This window comes from Capra hircus, unplaced genomic scaffold (assembly GCF_001704415.2).
Source record: "Capra hircus breed San Clemente unplaced genomic scaffold, ASM170441v1, whole genome shotgun sequence".
In the NCBI taxonomy this organism is placed as follows: Eukaryota; Metazoa; Chordata; class Mammalia; order Artiodactyla; family Bovidae; genus Capra; species Capra hircus.
The window spans coordinates 226,359-254,087 of record NW_017189652.1 but is presented as its reverse complement, the minus strand read 5'-3'; the positions used below and the strand labels follow the sequence as shown (position 1 = coordinate 254,087).

General features: G+C 46.0%; 1 protein-coding gene across 1 annotated transcript in view; it reads left to right on the top strand.

Annotated features, from left to right (window-relative positions):
• MPP1 (membrane palmitoylated protein 1) overlaps positions 1–27,321 on the top strand; it is a 32,376-nt gene extending 5,055 nt beyond the window's left edge. Inside the window, exons 2-12 of the mRNA XM_018044623.1 lie at positions 10,178–10,321; positions 10,707–10,785; positions 11,665–11,750; positions 17,338–17,406; positions 19,005–19,201; positions 21,220–21,326; positions 22,088–22,168; positions 22,946–23,026; positions 24,122–24,324; positions 24,579–24,653; positions 26,665–27,321. Coding sequence (XP_017900112.1) covers positions 10,178–10,321; positions 10,707–10,785; positions 11,665–11,750; positions 17,338–17,406; positions 19,005–19,201; positions 21,220–21,326; positions 22,088–22,168; positions 22,946–23,026; positions 24,122–24,324; positions 24,579–24,653; positions 26,665–26,841 — 1,299 coding nt within the window. The 3' untranslated portion in view covers positions 26,842–27,321. The remainder of the gene's footprint in view (positions 1–10,177; positions 10,322–10,706; positions 10,786–11,664; positions 11,751–17,337; positions 17,407–19,004; positions 19,202–21,219; positions 21,327–22,087; positions 22,169–22,945; positions 23,027–24,121; positions 24,325–24,578; positions 24,654–26,664) is intronic.
• The last annotated feature ends 408 nt before the right edge of the window (positions 27,322–27,729 follow it).

Below are 27,729 nucleotides of genomic sequence, written 5' to 3'. Positions count from 1 at the left end.
GCTTGGGGTGCGCCCCATGGGTGCGAGTTGGTTCTTCGGGTGCCAGGTCAGAGCATTCCGGGTATCTCTCTCATCACTGGCAGCTTCTGAGGGAGTGTAATAGTGGCTCTGAGTCATTAGGAAGGGGGACTGTCTTGACGGATAAGCACATTGAAAAGCCCAGCGTTTGGCATAGCAAGTGTTGATCTTTTCTGGGTTTGATGTGTTCTACCTCTGGCAGGCTTTGTGGAGTCCTTAATTTAAAGGCTAACGTGTCCTGGAGCTGAATGAAGAGATGAGGCCCCCAATCACGCAGGCATCCACCCCCTTGCCAAGTTCACTCGGTCTTCTGTGGACTGACTTTTGACTCTGTCCTTGTTGAGAATGTTATGTAGGGCTCCACCATGTCTGCAAACCCAGATGAATCATAAGAAATGCTTTCTTGATGGTACTTTACAGCACATGATAAGAGAATCTGATCTGTGTTTCCAGACTTTATGGCCACCTTTACCCGCTAGGGTTACTGATGAATCCCTGGTTATATGGATCGAACCCAAATCTCCTGCATTGCAGGCAGATTCTTTACCAGCATTGCTGGGTTGTAAGACATGTAAGTGGTACATGTTTGGAGAAGGCAATGGCAACCCACTCCAGTATTCTTGCCTGGCAAATCCCATGGATGGAGGAGCCTGGTAGGCTGCAGTCCATGGGGTTGCTAGGAGTCAGACACAACTGAGCGACTTCACTTTCACTTTTCACTTTCATGCATTGGAGAAGGAAATGGCAACCCATTCCAGTGTTCTTGCCTGGAGAATCCCAAGGATGGGGGAGCCTGGTGGGCTGCCGTCTCTGGGGTTGCAGAGTTGGACATGACTGAAGTGACTTAGCAGCAGCAGCAGCAGCAGCAGCAGCAAGTGGTAGTTGCTGGCAGATCCATGGAATGAATCTGCGGGTTTGATTTTGAGCTTTCTCACCCCACGATTACTAGTGAACAAAGATTTGTAAGTCAGAATCAGGGCAAGTCAGGCATGCAGTCAGTGATCCTTGAACTCCTCAGTCTATCCGTTCAAATCTCTTAATACCTGCAACATGGTGAAAACAAATAAGGTGCTTAATTTAACAGAAAGAATTCTTCCAACTTGATGTCACATGCTTCCACGTTGCTGTGGGTAATGCTTTGAGAAGTTCTGGGGTCACCATGTGCTGTAGCCTGTTCATTCCAACCCCAGATTCCTGCAACTTTCTCCACGGTTTGTTGTTGCCTCTCCCCATTGGTTACTGTGCTCTCTTAGTTACAGCTCTTTGGGTGCAAACAAGTGCTACCTGCCAGCTGTTTTGCAACTTTTTTGCAATAACTTCAACTCTGTCTCCTACGAGATCAATAATAGTACATTGTCAAAACCATGGACTTGACATTGCTGTGACATGTAAGTGTAGCTCTGGGCCATTTTGTCACGTGTGTGAAGATACGTAACCACCACCACTAGTCTGTTTTACAGCTCTGTAATTTTGTCATCCCAATAATGTTATATACCTGGAATCAAATCATTGGCAATATTTCTATTGCTGGGAATCATCCCAAAGTCTGGATGGATCATAGTCTGTTGAGCTGCTCACTTGTGATAGATACTCCTGGTTGTTTCCAGGTTTGAGTTACTGTGAGTAAATCTGTATGAACCTTCAGTTCAGTTCAGTCACTCAGTCGTATCCAACTCTTTGCAACCCCATGAACTGCAGCACACCAGGCCTCCCTGTCCAATACCAACTCCTGGAGTCTACCCAAACTCATCTCCATTGAGCCAGTGGTGCCATCCAACCATCTCATCCTCTGTTGTCCCCTTCTCTTCCTGCCTTCAATCTTTCCCAGCATCAGGGTCTTTTCAAATGAGTCAGCTCTTTGCATCAGGTGGCCAAAGTATTGGAGTTTCAGCTTCAACATCAGACCTTCCAATGAACACCCAGGACTGATCTCCTTTAGGATGCACTATGTGGATCTCCTTGCAATTCAAGGGACTCTCAAGTGTCTTCTCCAACACCACAGTTCAAAAGCATCAATTCTTCGGTGCTCAGCTTTCTTTATAGCCCAACTCTCACATCCATACATGACCACTGGAAAAACCATAGCCTTGACTAGACGGACCTTTGTCGACAAAGTAATGTCTCTGCTTTTTAATATGCTGTCTAGGTTGGTGATAACTTTCCTTCCAAGGAATAAAGTGAAAGTGAAGTCACTCAGTAATGTCTGACTCTTTGTGACCCCATGGCCTGTAGCCTACCAGGCTTCTCTGTCCATGGGATTTTCCAGGCAAGAATACTGGAGTGGGTTACCATTTCCTTCTCCAGGACATCTTCCCAACCCAGGGATTGAACCCAGGTCTCCTGCATTGTAGGCAGACACTTTGCCGTCTGAGCCACCAGGGAAGCAGTAAGTGTTTTTTAATTTCATGGCTGAAGTCACCATCTGCAGTGATTTTGGAGCACCCCCCCAAATAAAATCTCTCACTGTTTCCACTGTTTCCACTGTTTCCCCGTCTATTTGCCTTGAAGTGATGGGACCAGATGCCATGATCTTAGTTTTCTGAATGTTGTGCTTTAAGCCAACTTTTTCACTCTCCTCTTTCACTTTCATCAAGAGGCTTTTTAATTCCTCTTCACTTTTTGCCATAAGGGTAGTATCATCTGCATATCTAAGGTTATTGATATTTCTCCCGGCAATCTTGATTACAGCTTGTGCTTCATCCAGCCCAGGTACGAACCTTCATGTAGCAGGTTTTACATTTACATTTGTATTGTTCCATTACAGTGAATACAGTGAAAGTCTCTCAGTCGCGTCCTATTCTTCACGACCCTATGGACTATGCAGTCCGTGGAATTCTCCAGGCCAGAATACTGGAGTGGGTAGCCTTTCCCTTCTCCAGGGGATCTTCCCAACCAAGGGATCGAATCCAGGTCTCCCTGTGATTCTTTACCAGCATTGCTCACTTGTAAAGTACTCATTTTGTTTTCTAAGTAATCACCCAATTCTTTTCCTGAATGGCTGTCCCATTTTACACTGCCACCAGCCATGGATGAGAGATTCAGTTTCTTTCCATCCTTACGACTAGTCTTGTCACTGGTTTTGATCATAGCTGCTCTGATGGCTGCGTGGTGATATTTCCTTGTGGTTTCCTTTCTTTTTTTTCAATAGTACTGGTTTGTTTTTCTGTTTTTGTCTCTGCTGGGTCTTCATGGCTGAGCTCAGGCATTCTCTAGTTGCAGCAAGAAGGGACTCCTCTTGGTTCCACAAGGACAAGCCTTCTGACTGTCACTAAATGCAACCCAAGCGTGTGGCCAAAATCCAGCAGAACTAAAAATTCTCCATTCATTCCTTTGACAGCTTTCCTTCTCGCTGGTCTCCCAGGATTGGAAGACCCTTCCCTTCAATCTTTTCTGTCGTGTGTGTGAGGACCTTGATGTTGTAAGGGTTCTGACATTTACAGTCTGTTCTTTACCAACAATTGTTTTGCAACTTGCTGTAGGTCGATGCTAAAAAGAGAACATCGGTAGAGGCTTTTGTATTATTCTGTTTGGTGGCCAACCCAACAGCTTTATTCTGTTTCTCACTGATCCAGCTTCTCCCTGATCTTGTTAGGGATGACCAGACGCCGAGCTCAGTTCTTTTTTCAGCCCCTTGTGCAGCCTGGGACAGCCTGATCTCCAGTTCTGGTTGATGAGACTCCGGCTTCCTCCTTCCTGCAATCCTCCCCAGCTAGTTTCTTTTGGGTGCACATTCTTGGCTCTGCCGTCTCCTGGAACATTTTTGAAATGTCTCATCCTCATGACTTCCTTTTGTGTGTGTGTAGGTTTCTATTTACCTTCCTTCCTTGGGATCTCCTTTCAGTAGGGCCCAGGGACTTTTCCAAGGCTCAGACTTTACCATGGGTTCAATCCCCGCTCTGAGAACTAGATCCTGCAGACTGCAACTAAGACCCAGCACAGTCAAATAAATGAATATCTAAAAAAAAAAAATAGGGTCCACACTACACACAAGTCCTTAAGCTCCCAACTTGAATCTAAGTGACACTCACTTAGGAAAATTCTATCTTGCCACAAGAGAAGGCTTTCATGTGCCTGTTTAGAGATTAATCTGAAATGAATCCAGTTTTCTTCTGAGCCCCTTCTCTTGTCTCCCAGTTCCTCCATGTTGTTCACATGTCCTTCCAGAGAGAGATGGCATATTTACAAGCAGATATGAAGATTTTCTTCTGTTTCACAGCATACCTTTCCTTCCCCCACCTTTTTTTTTTCACTTAACAACATTTCTTTGAGGTCAACCCCTGAACCTCCTTTTCATGGCTCCATGGTATCTGTGTGTGCTAGGACACTTTGCACAGAGGTAGGGGTAACTCATCTACTGTAGATGGTCTTGAAGAGCCCTGTAGCTCTGGTGTCATGAGTTACATCAGTTACATGAGTTACATCAGTTACATCTCATCAGTTACTTTGCTAAATACAATCCTTTGTTAGACACTTCTGCTTTCATAGTGCTGTGGAAAGCCGTGTCACGTGAGTTTGGAGAAGTGCTAGCTGCTGCCCAGGGCGGTTTCTCTTTCTTGGGACTTTCCTGATTGCAATAGATCTGGAGAGACAGATCATAGATGGAGCTAGCTGTTCCTCCCTGGGGAATCTTCCCATTTCTCCTTTGCCCCCAGCTGGCTGATGAGGTGTCCTTCTCCTGGTCCCACCCATTGGGAATATCTTCCCTCCCCATGGCCTCTGAGGGGCACCGCCACCCCTGCTGTGGCTGGATCACAGCCGCCGTCCATGTGCAGCAGAATCCTTCCCTATTGTCCTGATTGAATATTTGACCCGGAGTGGGTGGGAGCATTTTCAGAGTGCTCCTTGCCCTTCTCCAAGCCCTGGGCTACTTCAAGAGCAGTTAAGTTAGAAAGAGGAGGAAGAACCAGCAAAGGAGACTGAGGAGTGTTTTAAGGAGATCCATCCATTTATTCTCATTGGCGTGTGTTGTGAGAGCCACACTGTTCTTAAAATTCCAAAGTCCATCCACAGTAGGGCGGCACCCAAGGGTCCCAGTTCCATGCTCTGTGGCCTTTTTTCACTCTCCTGATGCCATTCCTTCCAGTGTTTTATCTGCAAATTTTCAAACCCACTGCAAAGAACAAACAATTTGATAGTAGCTTCCATTTGACATACCTCCTAGATTATACCATTAACACGTGGCCATGTGTGCTTTGTCATGTGTCTATCCACAAACCATTCATTCACCTTTTTTTTTTTTTTTTTTTGCACTTCAAAGTAAGTTCCACGACTGAACCCTGTGTCTACAGCCTGTGCCCTGCAACAGGACAAACCACTGGGATGAGAAGGCCACTCACCACATCTAGAGAAAAGCCCAACAGCAGCAACTAATACCTGGCACAGCCATAAAAGAAATAAATGAATCTTGTTTTTTGTTTTTTTTTAAAGTTGCAAGCATCAGAACAGTTCACCCCTAAAGGCTTCAGCGTGCATATCATGGACTAGTATTCAGTATTTCTATATGATTTTTTTTTTTTAACTTTGTGGTCCAAGGTCCATCCAGTGAAATGTACTGGATGAGTTTGAACAAATACATACACCTGTGCTAACCCAACCCTGATCACAGTTTGGAGCATCAACACTCCAGAAGTATCTCTCATATTCTACCCAGCCTACCCCTTCCCATCCCATCAGAGGCAACCACCATCTTCAATGTTGTTATTGTCATTTAGGCATGTTCTAAAACCTCACAAATGGGCTCATCTAATGTGTACTCTTTTGCCTAAAGCTTCTTTCATTCAACATTACACTTTTCAGACTGATGCATGTTGACCCCTTTGTTAACATTTTGGTCCTTTTCTTGTTTCTGCAACCTCCTGTGGGTGAATAAAGCTGCTGTGAACATCCATGTGCAACCCTGTGTCTTTTCTTTTGGGTGAACACTTCGAAGTGTGGTTGACAGGGCCTAGGGTCAGTGTGTGCTAAACTTGTCTTTTTCGCCATCAGCTCCCTAGTACATCTTATGAAACAGTGCAAAAGAACTTTTTGGCCCACCTAATATTTCCCTGATTACAGTGCTTGTAGGGTCTTGAAGTGCATGTGGCCTTCTGAAATGAAGCGTCCGTTCAAACATTCTGTCTTTTCCTCGCTTGTCATCCTGTTATTGAGTCATAAGAATTCTTCACATGTTCTGGGTATAAATAAGGCTCTGTCAGACGTATGTATTGCAGCTTTTACAGTCAGGCTATGCCATGCCTTCATACCTCTTGATCGTCTTTTGGTGAGAAGGTGTTAGTTTTGATGGGACAACTGTCTGCATCTATGATTATCACTCTCTGTGCCTACTAAACCTTTGCCTGTCTCAGGGGAGTTACTTCACTTCAAGCTATTTATATTTTTTAGTTGTCGTTTGGCTCTTTTGTGTCAGATAGAAGGCACTTCTGCTTCCTCCCCGGTTTTGACAATGTGCTGTGCTGCTTTTCTCAAAGCTTGGCTGTCTCACCTTTTCTGTTTGGCGTTGCCAACTGTCTGGTTTTGTCTAAAGTCAGGTGGGGATGAACATTCCTGCTGCCCATGTGGGGTTGACCTGGCACCATGGATTACCAAGACCAGCCTTCTGTCTGTCCTCCTGCCCAGGCCAGAGGCCTTAAATTAACTTCAGATGTATCATGCAGAGTCTTTCCAGAGTGTAATTCATCCGGCTGTGCTGTCTGCATGGTTGGGGTCAATGAATCACAGTTCACGTGGCACCTCAGGCCAATGGGAGGGGTGGCCCATTGGATAAATAACAGTTCAATTCAGTTCAGTTCAGTCACTCAGTCGTGTCTGACTTTTTGCAACCCCATGAATCGCAGCACGCCAGGCCTCCCTGTCCATCACCAACTCCTGGAGTTCACTCAAACTCACATCCGTCCAGTCGGTGATGCCATCCAGCCATCTCATCCTCTGTCGTCCCCTTCTCCTCCTGCCCCCAATCCCTCTCAGCATCAGAGTCTTTTCCAATGAGTCAACTCTTCACATGAGCTGGCCAAAGTACTGGAGTTTCAGCTTTAGCATTATTCCTTCCAAAGGAACCCAGGGCAGATGTCCTTTAGAATGGACTGGTTGGATCTCCTTGCACTCCAAGGGACTCTTAAGAGTCTTCTCCAACACCACACTTCAAAAGCATCAATTCTTTGCCACTCAGCATTATTCACGGTCCAACTCTCACATCCATACATGACCACTGGAAAAACCAAAGCCTTGACTAGACAGACCTTTGTTGGCAAAGTAATGTCTCTGCTTTTCAATATGCTATCTAGGTTGGTCATAGCTTTCTTTCCAAGGAGTAAGCGTCTTTTAATTTCATGGCTGCAGTCACCATCTGCAGTGATTTTGGAGCCCCCAAAAATAAAGTCTGACACTGTTTCCACTGTTTCCCCATCTATTTGCCATAAAGTGATGGGACCAGATGCCATGATCTTCGTTTTTTGAATGTTGAGGTTTAAGCCAACTTTTTCACTCTCCTCTTTCACTTTCATCAAGAGGCTTTTGAGTTCATCTTCACTTTCTGCCATAAGGGTGGTGTCATCTGCATATCGGAGGTTATTGATATTTCTCCCGGCAGTCTTGATTCCAGCTTGTGTTTCTTCCAGTCCAGCGTTTCTCATGAGGTACTCTGCATATAAGTTAAATAAGCAGGGTGACAATATACAGCCTTGACGTACTCCTTTTCCTATTTGGAACCAGTCTGTTGGTCCATGTCCAGTTCTAACTGTTGCTTCCTGACCTGCATATAGGTTTCTCAAGAGGCAGGTCAGGTGGTCTGGTATTCCCATCTCTTTCAGAATTTTCCACAGTTTATTGTGATCCACACAGTCAAAGGCTTTGGCATAGTCAATAAAGCAGAAATAGATGTTTTTCTGGAACTCTCTTGCTTTTTCAATGATCCAGCGGATGCTGGCAGTTTGGTCTCTGGTTCCTCTGCCTTTTCTAAAACCAACTTGAACATCAGGAAGTTCACGGTTCACGTATTGCTGAAGCCTGGCTTGGAGAATTTTGAGCATTACTTTACTAGCATGTGAGATGAGTGCAATTGTGCGGTAGTTTGAGCATGCTTTGGTATTGCCTTTCTTTGGAATTGGAATGAAAACTGACCTTTTCCAGTCCTGTGGCCACTGCTGAGTTTTCCAAATTTGCTGGCATATTGAGTACAGCACTTTCACAGCATCATCTTTCAGGATTTGAAATAGCTCATCTGGAATTCCATCATCTCCACTAGCTTTGTTCGTAGTGATGCTTTCTAAGGCCCACTTGACTTCACATTCCAGGATGTCTGGCTCTAGGTGAGTGATCATACCATCATGATTATCTGAGTCGTGGAGATCTTTTTTGTACCATTCTTCTGTGTATTCTTGCCACCTCTTCTTAATATCTTCTGCTTCTGTTAGGTCCATACTATTTCTGTCCTTTATCGAGCCCATTTTTGCATGAAATGTTCCCTTGGTATCTCTAATTTCCTTGAAGAGATCTCTAGTCTTTCTCATTATGTTGTTTTCCTCTATTTCTTTGCATTGATCACTGAAGAAGGCTTTCTTATCTCTTCTTGCTATTCTTTGGAATTCTGCATTCAGATGCTTATATATTTCCTTTTCTCCTTTGCTTTTCACTTCTCTTCTTTTCACAGCTACTTGTAAGGGCTCCCCAGACAGCCATTTTGCTTTTTTGTATTTCTTTTCCACAGGGATGCTCTTGACTCCTGTCTCCTGTACAGTGTCACGAACCTCTGTCCATAGTTCATCAGGCACTCTGTCTATCAGATCTAGTCCCTTAAATCTATTTCTCACTTCCACTGTATGATCATAAGGGATTTGATTTAGGTCATACCACTTTCTTCAATTTAAGTCTGAATTTGGCAATAAGGAGCTCATGATCTGAACGACAGTCAGCTCCCGGTCTAGTTTTTGTTGACTATAGAGCTTCTCCATCTTTGGTGGCAAAGAATATAATCAATCTGATTTTGGTGTTGACCATCTGGTGATGTCCATGTATAGAGTCTTCTCTTGTGTTGTTGGAAGAGGGTGTTTGCTATGACCAGTGCATTCTCTTGGCAAAACTCTATTAGCCTTTGCCCTGCTTCATTCCATATTCCAAGGCCAAATTTGTCTGTTACTCCAGGTGTTCCTTGACTTCCTACTTTTGCATTCCAGTCCCCTATAATGAAAAGGACATCTTTTTGGGGTGTTAGTTCTAAAAGGTCTTGTAGGTCTTCATAGAACCGTTCAACTTCAGCTTCTTCAGCATTACCGGTTGAGGCATAGACTTGGATTACTGTGATATTGAATGGTTTGCCTTGGAAATGAACAGAAATCATTCTGTCTTTTTTGAGATTGCATCCAAGTACTGCATTTCGGACTCTTTTGTTGACCATGATGGCTACTCCATTTCTTCTAAGGGATCCCTGCCCACAGTAGTAGATATAATGGTCATCCGAGTTAAATTCACCCATTCCAGCCCACTTTAGTTCATTGATTCTTAGAATGTTGACTTTCACTCTTGCCATCTCCTGTTTGACCACTTCCAATTTGCCTTGATTCATGGACCTAATATTCCAGGTTCCTACGCCATATTGCTCTTTATAAGCATCAGACCTTGCTTCTGTCACCAGTCACATCCACAACTGGGTATTGTTTTTGCTTTGGCTCTATCCCTTCATTCTTTCTGGAGTTATTTCTCCACTGATCTCCAGTAGCATATTGGGCACCTACTGACCTGGGGCATTCCTCTTTCAGTATCCAGTATGAAAAGGCAAAATGATAGGATAAATAACATAGCCCATCCAATTGGATGCAGTCAGCTACCAGCCTAAGGAGATAAGCATTGGTTTATGTAGCTTGGGATTCCCTGGTGGCTCAGATGGTAAAGCGCCTGCCTGCAATGCAGGAGACCTGGGTTCGATCCCTATGTCAGGAAGATCCCCTGGAGAAGGAAATGGCCACCCACTCCAGTACTCTTGCTTAGAAAATTCCCTGGATGCAGGAGCCTCGTGGGCTACAGTCCATGGTGTCGCAAAGAGTCAGACACGACTGAGCGACTTCACTTTCACTTTCTGTAGCTTTAGGGGTTGTAGACCTGCAGTGATATCCTAGGGGTCACCTCAGCCACTTGCTTCATCCAATGCTCTGCTCTTTTGCCCCGCCAGCCTGTGTCACCCCAGCTGAGTGCTGTGATGGAGGACATGTACACCAATGGGCCCGCTGCCCTGGGGAGCCCGGCCCAGACTCAGGGCCAGGAGGCCCGGAAGGTGCGGCTCATCCAGTTCGAGAAGGTCACCGAGGAGCCCATGGTAACCCTTGTTTTTTGCCACCATCACCCCCCAACCCCCACCCCATGCCTCCACCTCAGAGCGGGCTTCCTGGTCCCTTCCAGTGGTTGACGCCCCAGCTGGTGGAGACAGAAAGCCTTTCTCCCAAGAAATCACTTTCAGATGTCTTAAAGATCAGCTCAGCCTGGAGACAGAAACAGCAACCAACTCCAGTATTCCTGCCTGGAAATGTCCATGGACAAAGAGGAGCCTGGCGGGCTACAGTCCATTGGGTTACAGGACTGAGCATGCACACATGAGGGTGGAGGGTTGGTAGCAATAAACTGATAGAACTAAAACAAACAAAACAAGATCAGCTCAGAAATAGCTCACAGTCAAGCATGCTATGGCTTTGTCTGTCTTCCAGGGAATCACGCTGAAGCTGAACGAGAAGCAGTCATGTACGGTGGCCAGAATTCTCCATGGGGGCATGGTCCACAGACAAGGTATAGGTCCAGCCTTCTTCTATACTTTGTGACATGACTATATTTCCTGTTAGGTAACATTTGAGCAATTACTATATGCAACCCCTTTCATTCGCCTCTGAATACATAGCAGTGAAGCAAAGAGACCATCTCTGCCTTCTGGGGCTACCAGTTAAACTGAGAAAATAGGGAATTCCCTGGCACATCAGTATTTAGGACTCAGTATTCTCACGGCCGTGGGCCCTAGTTCAATCCCTGGTCAGAGAACTAAGATTCCGTTAGCTAAACAGCATGGCCAGAAAAAAAAAAAAAAAAAACAACTAAGCAAATAGACATTAATATGTATTTCAGTAACTACTGTATCTCCTTCATGGGAAGCAGCCATCAATTTGCAGATGCATCCTTTAGTAAAAACACTTTTCTTTGTATCTAGGGGAGTGCAGGTAAGATAACCACTCTTCACAGAGAATCACATAGATTCTAAACAGTGACTAACTTGACCACTTGGTAGTGTTTGGAGGTTTTAGCTTAACAGCAGAAAAACATCAAGCTTGCTGGTGACTTCAGAGTGCCAAGTTCTTCACTTTCTGGTTTCTTTGAGTGTGTATAGCTGTTATCAGAAGCCCCAGAGATCAGGGGCACTCTAGTTCCAGGACATTTTGAAGATCAGGTACTTTTATTCTTCACTCGGAGTCCTGAAGTCAAGGCTGGTCCTCATAGGACCCAGAGGGCCATCAATAGAATATTCCAGTCTCTTGTGGTCGAATACTTCCAACCCTGTGTTGTTTTTTTTTTTAACACAATCTATTGTATCATGTGCTACAAATCACAGTTTCTTTCCTGCAGTGTTTTGACTCCTATTGACAGCTCTTGTCTGAACCTGTGTTCTTTTGATGGTAGGCTCACTTCACGTTGGGGACGAGATCCTAGAAATCAACGGCACAAACGTGACTAATCACTCGGTAGATCAGCTGCAGAAGGCGATGGTGGGTATCCACTCTGCCCTTGTCTTGGTGAACTGTGGATCAGAATTGCTGTCCACGTACCGCATTTTTCTGTGGAAGTGTTTATACCTCATTGAAGGGCCTCTTATCACTCAAGAAATGACAACTCTCTGTTTTCATTTAGTAAACTTCTAAAACAAGGCAGATGACCCAGAGTGTCTAGAAAGAGCTCTGTACTGAGTGCCAGAAGTCCTCAGTCTTTAATGGCATCCCTGAATCCCATTCTTCTTTACTCCAGCCCTGTGATTTGGAGCAAAATTCACTTCTCTAAGTCATCTGTAACACGAAGATGCTAGTAATCACTATTCTTCTGTTATAGATTTCTTACAGAGAGCAATTGGACTAATAGATGAAATGTCAAAAAGACAGAATGATCTCTGTTCATTTCCAAGACAAACCAGTCAATATCACAGTAATCCAAGTCTATGACCCAACCACTAAAGCTTAAGAAGCTGAAGTTGAATGGTTCTCTGAAAACCTAAAAGACATTCTAGAACTAAAACCCCCAAAGATGTCCTTTTCACTATAGGGGACTGGAATGCAAAAGTAGGAAGTCAGGAGACACCTAGAGTAACAGGCAAATTTGGCCTTGGAGTACAGAATGAAGCAGAGCAAAGGCTAACAGAACTTTGCCGAGAGAATGCACTGGTCATAGCAAACACCCTCCAACACAGGAGAAGACTCTACATATGGACATCACCAGATGGTCAATACCAAAATCAGATTGATTATATTCTTTGTAGCCAGAGATGGAGAAGCTCTATACAGTCAGCAAAAGCTAGACTGGGAGCTGACTGTGGCTCAAATCATGAACTCCTTATTGCCAAATTCAAACTTAAATTGGAGAAAGTAGGGGAAAACACTAGACCATTCAGGTATGACCTAAATGAAATCCCTTACAATTATATAGTGGAAGTGACAAATAGATTCAAGGGATTAGATCTGATAGACAGTGCCTGATGAACTATGGACAGAGGTTCATGACATTGTACAGGAGGCAGTGATCAAGACCATCCCCAAGAAAAAGAAATGCAAAAAAGCAAGATGTTGTCTGAGGATGCCTTACAAATAGCTGAGAAAAGAAGAGAGGCAAAAGGCAAAGGTGAAAAGGAAAGATATACCATCTAAATGCAGAGTTCCAAAGAATAGAAAGAAGAGATAAGAAAGCCATCCTCAGTGATCAATGCAAAGAAATAGAGGAAAATAATAGAATGGGAAAGACTAGAGATCTGTTCAAGAAACTTAGAGATACCAAGGGAACATTTCATGCAAAGATGGGCACAATAAAGGACAGGAATGGTGTGGACCTAACAGAAGCAGAAGATGTTAAGAAGAGCTGGCAAGAATACACAGAAGAGCTATACCAAAAAGATCTTCTGACACAGATAATCACGATGATGTGATCACTCACCTAAAGCCAGCCATCCTGGAATGCAAAGCCAAGAGGGCCTTAGGAAGCATCACTACGAACAAAGCTACTGGAGGTGATGGAATTCCAGTTGAGCTATTTAAAATCCTGAAAGATGATGCTGTGAAAGTGCTGCACCCAATATGCCAGCAAATTTGGCAAACTCAACAGTGGCCACAGGACTGGAAAAGGTCAGTTTTCATTCCAATCCCAAAGAAAGGCAATGCCAAAGAATGCTCAAACTACTGCACAATTGCACTCATCTCACACACTAGCAAAGTAATGCTCAAAATTCTCCAAGCCAGGCTTCAGCAGTACCTGATCCGTGAACTTCCAGATGTTCAAGCTGGTTTTAGAAGAGGCAGAGGAGCCAGAGATCACATTGCCAACATCTGTTGGATCATAGAAAAAGCAAGAGAGTTCTAGAAAAACATCTACTGCTGTCAAAGCCTTTGACTGTGTAGATCACCACAAACTGGAAAATTCTTCAAGAGATGGGAATATCAGACCACCTGACCACGCCTCCTGAGAAATCTGAATGCAGGTCAAGAAGCAACAGTTAGAACTGGGCATGGAACAACAGAGTGGTTCCAAATTGGGGAAGAATTTCGTCAAGGCTGTATATTGTCACCCTGCTTATTTAATTTACATGCATAGTACATCATGAGAAATGCCAGGCTGGATAAACACAAGCTGGAATCAAGATTGCCAGGAGAAATATCAATAACTTCAGACATGCAGATGCCACCACCCTTACGGCAGAAAGTGAAGAGGAAGTAAAGAGCCTCTTGATGAAAGTGAAACAGGAGAATGAAAAACCTGGCTTAAAACTCAACGTTCAAAAAACTAAGATCAAGGCATCCGGTCCCATAACTTCATGCCAAATACATGGGGAAACAATGGAAACAGTGACAGACTTTGTTTTGGGGGGCTTCAGAATCACTGCAGATGGTGACTGCAGCCATGAAATTCATTTGCTCCTTGGAAGAAAAGCTATCACCAACCTAGACAGCATATTAAAAACAGAGACATCACTTTGCCATCAAAGGTCCATCTAGTCAAGGCTATGATTTTTCCAGTAGTCATGTATGGATGTGAGAGTTGGACCATAAAGAAAGCTGAGCACCAAAGAATTGATGCTTTTGAACTGTGGTGTTGGAGAAGACTCTTGAGAGTCCCTTGGACTGCAGGGAGATCCATCCAGTCCATCCTATACGAAATCAGTTCTGAATATTCATTGAAAGGACTGATGCTGAAACTCCAATACTTGGGCCATCTGATGTGAAGAACTGACTCATTTGAAAAACCCTGATTCTGGGAAAGATTGAAGGCAGGAGGAGAACGGGACTACAGAGGAAGGGATGGTTGGATAGCATCATCGACTTGATGGTCATGAGTTTGAGCATGCTCTGGGAGTTGGCGATGGACAGAGAAGCCTGTCCTGCTGAACTCCATGGGGTCGCAAAGATTCGGACATGACTGAGTGACTGAACTGAACTGAGATGAGACATTGAACGTGCCCTCTAGATTCAGTTGTGCTGGGTGTTTGCTCCTCCAGATTCTTCACCATGGTTCTTCAGCCTTGCACACAATGGAGACTATTCCTGTAAGCAAAGCAGGAAAATCACATGGAGTAGTTGGGTGTCATTGGCCATGGCTAGTAGGAAGCACCCCTCAGGCACTTAGCATGGGAATGAAGCAGAGAATAGAAACTCGAAAACAAGTGTGGTTTGAACCAGAAATGAAAAAAACTGAACATTGCCAGAATTACATGTTAACATTCCTTTTAAATTTCTGCCAATCTGACAGGTGCAAAGTACTTCATGGTTGCTTTATTTTTCTAATTTTATTCCCAGAGCCAAAGTTGAGCACTTTTTAAGAGCTCATTGGCTATATGCTTTTCCTTCTTATATCTTTTTGCCCTGTTGTCTATTGGGTTGGTTATCTATTTATAACAGAGTTTCAGTGAGCCTGATTGTTAGTTGCTCAGTCGTGTCCAACTCTTTGTAATCCCATGCAATGTAACCCACCAGGCTCCTCCGTCCATGGACTTCTCCAGGCAAGAACACTGGAGTGGGTTGCCATTTCCTTCTCCAGGGGATCTTCCTAACCCAAGGACCGAACCCGGGTCTCCAGCATTGCAGGCAGACTCTTTACCATCTGAGCCACCAGGGAAGCCCATATAAAAAAGTTTAGAAGCACTTGAAATATTGGTTATTAACTGTCTGCCTATTATATGCACAATAATATGTTTCCAGTAAGTAAGTCAGTGTTAGTCACTCAGTCGTGCCTGATTCTTTGCGACCCCATGGACTGCAGCCCACCAGGCTCCTCTGTCTGTAACATTTTCCAGGCAAGGATACTGGAATGGGTTGCCATGTCCTTCTCCAGGGGATCTTCCCAACCCAGGGATGGAGCCCAGGTCTCCTGCACTGCAGGCAGATTCTTTATCGACTGAGCTGCGAGGGAAGCCCATTATGTTTCCAAGTGTATTGTATATGGTATCTTTTGCCACATGACACAAATTAACTTTTACATAGTTGATTATATTTATACAAATCAAAAAGAAGTGTAAATTTTGAATATTCATATATTTGAAACAGTTGTTCCAAGACTAAGGGATACAGCCTTGCTGTGGGCTCAGAAAAAAACCTGTGCATCACATTCTGTTGAGAAGAAATGATTAAGGCCAAGTGCAGAGGACGTGTTCTGTGCAGGGTACACTGAGGATATAAGTCAGCTACTCGTGCTGGTGAGCATGAAACACTCCAGCCAAGGTCCTGGCAGGAGATAGGTGACCCACTCCAAAAGGTGGATAAGATGCTGAATGAAGGGGTTGTTTACAGAGGGGAAGGCCTAAAGATAGAGGGGAACAAAAATCCCTGATGGCTGGGAAAGATTGAAGGCATGGGGAGAAGGGGACAACAGAGGATGAGATGATTGGATGGCATCCCCGACTCAATGGACCTGAGTTTGAGTAAACTCAGGACAGGGTTATGGACAGGGAAGCCTGGCGTGGTGCAGTCCGTGGGGTCACAAAGAGTCATACACGACTGGGCAACTCAATAACAACAACAATTACTACTGCACGGGTCTGGGGCACATGCTTTGGGTATTTGCATCAGGATCCAGGTCACGTCCACACACTGCAGTTGACAGATACATCTTTTAAGACTCTTTGAATCCTTCTGTTTTCTGATCTGATCTTTGTGGAAGAAACTTGGTTGTTGGTCCTATAGAGTTTCTCCTAGTGAGAGTGGAATGTCTATAGAAAAGTAAGTTGAGGATAGCTCTGAAAGTGTTCTTACCATTTGATTCCACATTTCTCTCATGGGGTTCTAGTCTGTAGAAATCAAATGCAAATATATAAGGACATATGTTGAAGGGGGTCTCTGGCAGCAGGTTGTAAGAAAGAAAGAAAGTGAAGTTGCTCAGTTGTGTCCGACTCTTTGCGAGCCCCTGGACTGTAGCCCACCTGGCTCCTCCATCCATGGAATTTTCTAGGCAAGAGTACTGGAATGGGTGGCCATTGCCTTCTCCAGGGGATCTTCCTGACCCAGGGATTGAACCTGGGTCTCCCACATTGCGGGCAGGCGCTTTACTGTCTGACCCACCAGGGAAGCGCAGGTTGTAGAAGAAAAAACAAAAACTGGTGACAATGGACACGCCTACTAATGGGGATGGTGGCTGAGGCCACCATCACACAAGGGATGTAACTGAGCCATCAGAGAGAGTGAATAAAGTCTTCATATATTGACCTGGAAGCAAGTTGTTGAGTCATGCTTATAGTATAATCCCATTTTGTTAAAAACAACAAAAATGCATAAATATGAATACATGTATAAATATCTGTACATGTTCGTATTGTATAGAAAAGTGTGGACATATGTGTTCATTGTAGGGGTTCATTTTAAGTACTTCTGGGGATCTTTTGGGGTCACCAGTGAAGAGGAGGGACAATCATTAGCCTTTGGTTCATGTTGTTATGCTGGTTTATGGGACGAAGAAAGTGTTCTGCTACGTTTCAAAGTGCAATGATGGCTATTGGGGGGAAAAAAAGAAACCTCATGGGCCTTTGGGAGGGGCCCATGACTTCATGAGACCCCCAGTCAGCCAAGTTCATTTTACTTAACAGTTATTTCATGTTTCTTTTTTTAATAGAAAGAAACCAAAGGAATGATCTCATTGAAAGTAATTCCCAACCAGCAAAATCGGCTTCCAGCACTGCAAGTAGGTGGCAGCATTTTCTCTGTTGCGATGACTGCAGGATTCAGACCCACGGTGTTCTCAGAATTTGATTGAATGATGTGATTCTAATCAGTGGAGTTGCCTAGTACTCTCTGAGCCAAATTGACACAAATTGACTGGCAGGGCTTTGCTGCGTATCCTGCATGTGAGAGCAAAGGCCCATCTCCTGATTCTGCAACCCCCCTTCACACACAGCGCATCATGGCTTAGTAGGGAAATCGCTTGGGCAGGGCCCTGGCAGATGAACTTTGACAAAAATCACTGAAGTTTCTGTTCCAGGTTACTTAATGTGTGATGGTATAATATTCTTGTCAAGTAAACTTTTTAAGATTGAAGTTTTGGTATACATGAGCACATAGACAACAAAGTACACAAATCCTAAGTATAAAACCAGATGAATTTTCACAAACTTAACACACCCATGTGACCAGCACCCTGAGAGTCCCCATCCCCATTTCCAGTCCGCCAACCCTGACTTCTGACTCCATAGATGAGTTTTGCCCCTTTTGGGAATTTGTGTAAATTGACTCACACAGTACGAATTCTTTAGTGTCTCGTTTTGTTCACTGGGTGTGAAGTCTGTGCTGTAGCAACTGATGATTCCTTCTTTTTTTGGTCTGAATTATTTTTATTTTTTAAAAATTTTAATTGAAGGCTAATTACTTTACAATATTGTGGTGATTTTTGCCATACATTCACATGCATCAGCCATGGGTGTACATGTGATTCCTTCTTATTCAATTCTCATGAACATGCTCTTGAGGGCCTTCTGCAATTCCAGCTTTTTGGTTCTTCCAAAAAAAAAAACAAAAAACAGTGCTGCCATGAACCTCATTGTATCTGAGTTTCAGTGCATTTCTGACGAGTTGTGGAGCATGTTCAACTGTAGTGATGTTGCCCAACTGTTTTCCAAGGTAGCTGTACCATTTTCCATTCCCAGCTTCCAGTTCTAGCTCCACCGCATCCTCGCTGAGAATTCTCTGGCATTTTCCCCCTTCCTTTTGGCCATTGTGTTGGTGGTGTTAAAATTTGCTCTCTGCTTGGAAGTGGCGTCTTCTCTCGTTTTTTAGTCGGCCTGAATTTCATAAATCTTCAGAGAACAGTGTCGCCTCTCTTGATCCTTTCAACTCTATTTTTCTGTTTCATTGCTTTCTGCTCCTTCCTGCTTTCTTTATTTCTTTGGGTTGGATTTACACCCGGATCTTCCTATCCGAGATAGCTGGTATTAAGTTCTGACCTAATAGCTTCTTCCAGTCTTTTTTTGCTTCCATGTATAAAGAAATACTAAATTTCAAGCATAGTAGGTGTTGTTTTTATTTGATAATTTGATAATCAAACACATTTTATTTGCTTGATTTGTTTTGATTTGCTTTGATTTGAAATGATCGTCTCATTTTATGTGATATCAGCAGCAAGGCTTGGGGCATGTTCATAAAGTAGTTGCTTTGTACTCCAGGACGGACAGCTGAGTCCCAGTAACCACACACCATCTTTGCCTCCCTGCTGCCTACACAGTGCAGACCCTGCTTATTTACAGCCAAACTTTCCACTAATGCAGCATCCCTCGCCTGCTTTTTCAGATGTTCATGCGCGCGCAGTTCGACTATGATCCCAGAAAGGACAACCTAATCCCTTGCAAGGAGGCAGGACTGAAGTTCATCACGGGGGACATCATCCAGATCATCAACAAGGATGACAGCAACTGGTGGCAGGGCCGGGTGGAAGGCTCATCCCAGGAGTCAGCAGGCCTGATCCCCTCCCCTGAGCTGCAGGAATGGTGAGCCACTGATGGACGAGGACCCACGCCCACCACACAGAACTGCCCAGCTTCCACAATCTGTCATGCCGTGTATCCTTTCTGTTGCTCAATGGGGCCAACCTCACAGTTTTCCTAGTACAATGGGCGGGGGGCAGGGGCAATGATTCCCTTATGAGCTTGACTGGCTGTTTTATGGCTAAAGGAGCCTGATTAGTTCTCCCTGCATCCACGGATCTCTGTGGCCACAAATGCTTTCCCTCAGCTTGCAAAGCAGGCCGTGGCACTGGGACTCAATCCCGCCTCCCCCAGCGCTGTTCTGAGCCATGATCTTCTGAGTCCTGCAGAAAAAATGAAAGTGAAGTCATTCAGTCATGTCTGACTCTTTGTGACCCCATGGACTGTAGCCCACCAGGTTCCTCTGTGCAGGGGATTCTCCAGGCAAGAGGACTGGAGTGGGTGGCCATTGTCTTCTCCAGAGGATCTTTCTGACCCAGGGATCGAACCTGGGTCTCCCACATTGCAGGCAGACTCTGAGCGCTGCTGAGAACAGTCAAATTTTAAGGATGTGTCCATTATGCACATTTGTGGTACATAGGAAAGGTTATCCCTGTGCCCAAGTTGGATTGCCATCCCTATCAAAACACCCGTAACATTTTTCACCAATGTAGAACAATCCTGAAACTTATTTGGAACCACACACACACACACACACACACACATAAAAACAAACCCTGAGTTTCCAATGCAATCTTAAGAAAAAAGAACAAAGCTGGAGTTAGCACATTTCTTGACTTTAGAATATACTACAAAGCTACAGTTGTCAAAAGAGCATAGTCCTACACCGCTATATTTAAAATGGATAACCAACAAGGGCCTACTGTATAGCACATTGAACTCTGCTCAATGTCATGTGGCAGCCTGGATGGGAGGGGAGTTTGGGGGAGAATGGATACACGTATATGGATGGCTGAGTCCCTTTGCTGTTCACCTGAAACTATCACAATATTGTTAATTGGCTATACTCTGATACAAAATAAAAAGTTTAAAAAATAGCATAGTAGTGGCACAAGAACAGACACACAGACCAATGGAATGGAACAGAGAGCCCAGAAATAAACACATGTACTTAACATCAATTAACTTATGACAGAGGAGGTAAGAATATGCAAAGGAGGAAAGACAGTATCTTCAATACGTGGTGCTAGGAAAACTGGACAGCTACATTTACTTTACAAAATAAAATTAGAATATTTTTCCACACCATTTACAAAAAGAAAAGGGATTAAAGACTGAAGTGTTAGACTAGAAAGTATAAAACCCCAAGAAAAACTGGCTGCACCGTGTGGCTTGCAGGATCTTAGTTGCTCAACCATGCATTGAACCCACACTCTTGACAGTGAAAATGCAGACCTCTAAGCACTGCACTGCCAGGGGATTCGCTATATTCCATTTAAAGTTATAAAATAATGGCCGTATGTCCCTATACTATATAATACATCCTTGTAGCTTATTTATTTTATGCATAGCAGTTTTTGTATTGATACCTCTTAATCCTCTACGCCTATATTGCCCCTCCCTCTTCTTTTTCCTCAGTGGTAACCATGAGTTTTTCCTCCATATCTGTGAGTCTGTTTGTTTTGTCTTATTCATTCATTCGTTTTATATTTTAGATTTCACATACAAGTGATAACTTAAAGTTTTGTTTTTCTCTGAGTTTTCACTAAGCCTAATACTCTCTAGGCCCATCCATGTTATTGTAATTGGCAGAGTTTCATTCTTTTTATTAATGGCTGAGTAATATTCCTCTGTGTGTGTATGCTCACATGTGCATATGTGCATGTTACATCTTTATCCGTTCATCTGTTGGCGGACATATAGGTTGTTTCCACGTCTTGGCTATTGTAAATAATGCCTTGAGAGAAAGGGCCGGAGGCAGATGGTTCTAGGGGTTTCATGTAGAGGGACCGCACAGGCAAGTGACCCAGGGCTTTTGCACCAAGAAGCCACCGATGTCCTTTGTTGTATCTTCCCTCCAGGCGAGTGGCGAGTGGGGCCCACTCTGCTCCAAGTGAGGCCCCTAGCTGCAGCCCCTTTGGGAAAAAGAAGAAGTACAAAGACAAGTACCTGGCGAAGCACAGCGCAAGTACGCTCCCCGACTCGCCGCTGCTCCTGGTCTCCTATGACCACATCCCTCTGCCTGGCTCCACACAGTCAGGGCATGTGGGAGGAAGGCTGCTCATCACACTTTCCCCCTAGGGATCCACCCTGACCGCCTTCCAGACCTTTCTCAATACATCAGCCGACATCAGTATGACCCAGTGCAGGGTTCGAGCCACCTCAGACAGCGGCCTGTTTTCCTGAACTAACTCTGACTGTGTTCTTTACCTGCTGTGGGCACAAACAGATTGTAGATAAGAAAGGAAGAATCATCCATGACTGAGCTACTGTCTGTTAAATGCCTCCTTCCTGCGGGGAGCATGTTCGAGAAATACAGGAGCAAATCGCAGGACCTGAAAGCACCTACCAAGTCAGGAGTCTCCATGGAGCCACAGAGGGCAGTTGTGTGACATGGGAGGCAGCAGGATCAGAGTCAGGATGACACTCACGTCCCCTGAGACAAAGGCCAGCACAGGCGGTACTGGGGAGATGACGGTGGTAGGGCAGATAGCTGGGGCCAAAAGCTTACAGAAAATCTGAGTGCAAAGAACTGACCAACAGCTGTGTTGAGTTTCAGTGGCAGGGGGTTGGGAAAACCAAGACATAGACCCCAAGGAGGGGCACCCACCATCAAGGGTCAGTCCCACCTGCAGTTGTCCCCACCAGTGTTCGAGCCTGTCGCTGATCTCAGTCTGCCCTGTTTGTCCAGCTCTGGGATGACCTTGGTTTGCTTTTCTTTGTCCCTAGTTTTTGACCAGTTGGATGTTGTTTCCTACGAGGAAGTGGTTCGGCTGCCCGCGTTCAAGAGGAAGACCCTGGTTCTCATTGGTATCTTCTTGTTGCTTTGCTACTGGACACGACATTTCTGTTTGTGTTCCCCTGCCTGCAGGATGTACCCTACCTCCATTGCCTCCCTGCCTGGAGCATGTAACCTGCCTCCATGCCTTCTCCCTACTCTCTTCCTCCAAAAAAAGTAGGGGACAGTGAGGAAGAAAAGGAAGCAAGAAGTTGGGTGTCTTGGGCCTCCATATGGAGCAGATTTAAGAGTTTGCTGTGTCCTTACCAGGACTCACCTTGGTTCATGTTGCTAGAGAGGGTAAACCTGATACAGTTTTCAGCAACTAATTCTTTTAGGTGATTTATCTGTCTGGCCAGCAGTAGGGATGCTCTAGGCCTATGCTTGCATTCTCCAGAAAAGGATTCAGGGCTCTTTGAAGTGGAGCAAGTCCTCCCTGTCTCTAGAAGGAAAAGGTTAGTTGGCTAGAGGATCTGTTTAAACTTGCAGGAAAAGTCTGTTCCATTCATTTGGGGGGAGTCTAGGAAGGCAAATAGCCTTCAGAAAGAAACCGAAAATGCCCTGTGGTAGCCAGCTCCTATATACAAACGACAGCTGTGTTCCGAATTGTCATCAGGACACCAGGCCCCGAAACCCTTGATCCTCCTGACCCCAGCCCTTCAGAAGCCCATGCACTTTGCGTTGACCTGTCACTGATCGTGGGCTCTGAGAGTTGAAAACCCACGTGTTAGTCCTCTTTCTAGCCCTGTCTTTGTCTCTGGGGAAAGAAATGGAAGCATTGATCTGCATGCCTGTCTCTGTCCATGCAGGAGCCAGCGGGGTGGGCCGCAGCCACATCAAGAGTGCCCTGCTCAGCCAGAACCCGGACAAGTTTGCATACCCTGCCCCGTGTGAGTAGCTCAGGGGCCTGAGGGCCATGGTTCCAGAGTGGTCTGTCATTTTGTGTTTTTTTTTTTCCTTCTTGGCCATGCCACGTAGCTGGGGATATCCCAATCTCCCTGGCCAGGGACTGAACCCATGCTTTGGCAGCAAAGACATAGAGCCCTAACCACTAGACGGCCAGGAAAGTCCCTTCTTTGTGATTTTTTCCCCCAAACATTTGATGATCAAAAGAAAAGATCATTTGGAAAGGTACAAATTTGCCCCTAGAGTTGCTGCAACTAACAAAGTAGTCATGCTGTTGGTCTGCATAAGGGACATAGTGGCACTTAGGGTCATTCAATAACTTAAAATGCAAACTGAGTTCACAAGAGTGGGTGAAAGTAAGAAGAAGTTGGGTCAAAGAAGGGAGACTTTCAGTGTGCTTCCCAGAAATCCAGACTATATATAGCCTGCAGATCGGTTTTATTTTTTAAAGTTTTTCACAACACTGCATGGAACGTGGGATCTTAGTTCCCTGACTAGGGTTCAAGCTTGTGCCCCAGCCTGCATTGGAGGGTGGAGTCTTAACCACTGGACTGCCTGTGAAGTCTCTGCAGATCTGCTCTGCAAAGATTTCCAGCTTCTGTGTCCCTGGGGTTGGTATTGGAGAGAGAGGCAACTTTATGACTGCAGGAGGATGGGCGCTCACTCTGGAGCATTTAAACGTGTTCCTGGCCCACTTCATTTTCTTGAGTCAGGCCCTGAGGATCCTAATAAGAAAGTGAAGTCGCTCAGTCATATCTGACTTGGCGACCCCCATGGACTGTAGCCCACCCGGCTTCTCCAGCCATGGAATTTTCTAAGCAAGAGTACTGGAGTGGGTGGCCCTTGCCTTCTCCAGGGGATCTTCCAGACCCAGGGATCAAACCCAGGTCTCCCATTTTGTGGGCAGATGCTATACCGTCTGAGACACCAGGGAAGCCCTTAGAAGATTCCCTGAATCAGAAGCCCCTGCACTAAAGGCAGCTGGGGTGGCAGTGGCGACACCAGGGTCTGTGCCCCCGGGAGCCACGGAGGGGGGCCCCCGAGTGGCTCAGGGATTGATCGGGGTTCTCGGGGTGCAGATACGACACGGCCAGCCAGGAAGAGCGAAGAAGATGGCAAGGAATATCACTTCATCTCCACGGAGGAGATGACGCGGAGCATCTCCGCCAATGAGTTCTTGGAGTTTGGCAGCTACCAGGGCAACATGTTTGGCACCAAGTTCGAGACCGTGCACCAGATTCACAAGCAGGGCAAGGTTGCCATCCTGGACATCGAGCCTCAGGTGGGTCGGTGGGGGAGGCCGGAGCAGATAAGAGCATGGTGCTGAAGAGCACAGCTCAGGGGGACCTGCAGGATGTGCACCCCGGCTTCACGAGCTGTCACTGGGGTCACCAGGAAGAAGAGCTGGACCAGCCATGCCGGAGACAGTCCTGGCCTTGGCGAGGCCCTAAGATGCTGATTGCCAGGGGTCTGCTGTGACCACTGACTCTTTTTCCTCTCTCTTCTCCCTCCCTCCACTCCGTTTTTTTTCCCCAGACCCTGAAGATCGTTCGGACAGCAGAACTTTCACCTTTCATTGTGTTCATTGCACCCACTGACCAAGGCATTCAGGTGGGAATGTAGGGTCTGTGCAGGGGGGCGGGAGACCCGACATATGGTTGGCAGGGTGCTGGCAGAGCTCAACGTCTTAGCTGCTGTTGTCTTCCTGCCCTTGAGGCCAAGAAGACAGAGCACATGTGTCCAGTCTGTTCAGTTCAGTTGCTCAGTCGTGTCTGACCCTTTGCGACCCCATGGACCACAGCACGCCAAGCCTCCCTGTCCATCACCAACTCCCAGAGTCTACCCAAACTCCTGTCCATCGAGTTGGTGATGCCATCTAACCATCTCATCCTCTGTTGTCCCCTTCTCCTCCCACCTTCAGTCTTTCCCAGCATCAGAGTCTTTTCTAGTGAGTCAGCTCTTCTCATCAGGTGGCCAAAGTATTGGAGTTTCTGTTCAATGGGGAGTTGTTAACCCACTAGCCAGGCCGTTGTTCCAGAAGCACAGAGATGGATGGTGGGCTTAAGAGGGGCAAATGTGGGGGACAGGGACCCTGGACATATGTGGCCCTAGGCCCACAGGGGTCGTGCTGTGGGGAGGGGGGACCATGTAGGGAAGCCTCCTGGGTCCCTAGAGCCAACGAGCTCCAAACCTCGCTGCAGACACTTTGCTTTTCACTGAACGCATCTGTGGAGACCTTCCTGGGCCTTTCTCAGGAGCTGTGGTCTCCCATCATGTGGATTTAGCTGAATTATTTAGTTCCCTAGGTATTCCCTAGCGGTTCAGATGGTAAAGCATCTGCCCACAATGAGGGAGACCCGGGTTCGATTGCTGGGTCAGGAAGATCCCCTGGTGAAGGCAATGGCCACCCACTCCAGTACTCTTGCCTAGAAACTTCCATGGATGGAGGAGCCTGGTGGGCTACAGTCCACGGGGTCACAAAGAGTTGGATACGAGTGAGTGACTTCACTGTAGTTCCCTCACTGCCTTCTTGATGGCTGTTTAGGTTTAAAACTTTTAATAGCATCAATATAACAATCCATGATTCTGTGCGTGTGCCTCCCATGTACAAATCTGTCCGTGGGAGATTGCAGGTGGCGTCGTGTTGGGAATTTTGGATGTGGCGGGGGAGTTGCCCCCGTTTCAGGAGCATGTCCTGCACTTTCATCTTTGGAGTCTGCTGAATGGGGAAGTGGAATCTCATTGAACTTGGGTGTTTGACTGGAAGTGGTAAAGCATCTTGTCTAGACTCCCAAGGGCCAGGTCTGTCTGTTTTTCTCTGAACTACCTGGTCAGCTCCTGAGCTTATTTTTGTTCAGTCATTGGCCTTATTAATTTCTGGGAACTCTGTGTGAGGGTCATTAGCCCTTAATAGTATCAGTTGCACCCCCCCCCTCAATTTGGCCTTTTAGTGTTTATTGGGCTTCCCTGGTGGCTCAGCTGGGAAAGAATCTGCCCACAATGCAGGAAACCTGGGTTCAATCCCTGGGTTGGGAAGATCCCCTGGAGAAGGGAAAGGCTACCCACTCCAGTATTCTGGCCTGGAGAATTCCATGGACTGTATAGTCCATGGGGTCGCCAAGAGTCGGACATGACTGAGAGACTCGCACTTTGCCTTTCACTTTCATGTTTATTGCTACTGAGACGTCTTCAGGGAGCACTTCTGCACACCCCAGCCCATTAACATTCTCAGGCAAGGGCTTCAGGGTTTTAGGTTGTTTTTTTTTTTTTTTTCAGTGAATGAAAGTCACTCAGTCGTGTCCAGCTCTTTGCAATCCCGTGGACTGTAGCTCACCAGGCTCCTCCGTCCATGGGATTTCCCAGGCAAGAATACTGGAGTGGGTTGTCATTTCCTTCTCCAGGGGATCTTCCTGATCCAAGGATTGAACCAGGGTCTCCTGCATTGCAGGCAGATTCTGTACCATCTAAGCCACCAGGGAAGCCCTTAGGCTTTTCAGCACGTGATTCAAAGTTGGGTGGCGGGCACAGCAATCAAGGCCTCCACTTGAACCGCCCTGAACCTCCCAGGCAGGGCACACGCAGCCTGCTCCATCCATGGGCCTCTCCCTTCTCTCCTCCACAGACAGACGCCCTGCAGCAGCTGCAGAAGGACTCGGAGGCCATCCGCATCCATTATGCACACTACTTTGACCTCTCGCTGGTCAATAACAGCGTTGAGGAAACCCTGAAGACATTGCAAGAAGCATTTGACCAGGCGTGCCGTTCCCCACAGTGGGTGCCTGTCTCCTGGGTTTACTAAGCTTTGCACCATAGTGGGGAGTGACTGGGGGCCCCTGTTCAGCCTTTGAAGTCCACCCCGCCTTGCTGTTTTAAGACCACAGGCTCGCTAGCTTTGTGTCAGCTTCTAGCTCTCTACAACTCTCCTCCTCATGAGGCCGGTGGGTGTCTTGTCTTCTTCACATTTCTGAAGGGCTGGGCTGATTTCCTGACGGAGCAGGATTTTCAAAGTATCCCTGCACGCTAAGGGCCAGAAGCACTCGGCCAAGGCAGTTGCTGATCACAGCTAGTGCCCACAGGGAAGAGAAGCAATGGACCCCCTGGCCCCCTGAAGCCTGCACCCCGTTTACCTTTGGTCACACCAGGCATTTCATGTGTCTTTAAAGACAGCATTTGTCACTGTGACTTTCTACCCTGCCAAATCAAACAGCTGTGCAATAGGATGGGTCTGCTCTAGGGAAACCCTCAAAAGCAATAAAAGTATTGCTGTGTTAAAATGCCAGTGAGCTTGTGCCTTTTAACTTTCTGGTTCCCAGCTGTGCCCCAAGCCCCTGGGGTGTGGAGATGCTGATCCCGTGTTCTGAAGTCTCTCTCAAGCTTGCGACGACCTTAAGCCTAGAGGTCAGGCTCAACTGGATTTCTGGGCACAGGTGGCGGTGTCTACGTGCACATGAACACGTGTGTGGTGTAGAAAGACACACTGGGAGCCAAAGTGTAAAGGGACTGACTCTACATTCTGCTCTGGGGAGGGGGGGTGGCAGGGGGAGCGTGCTCTGAACTACTTTGCTTCCACTTGCTTTGGACTTGATTTTGATACACCTACCAGATGTTGTTTTTCCTCCTGAAAGCTACTCCCTTTTAGCTTTCTCTTGCATTCTGGACACCCAGGCCAACTGCCCGGGTGAAGGTA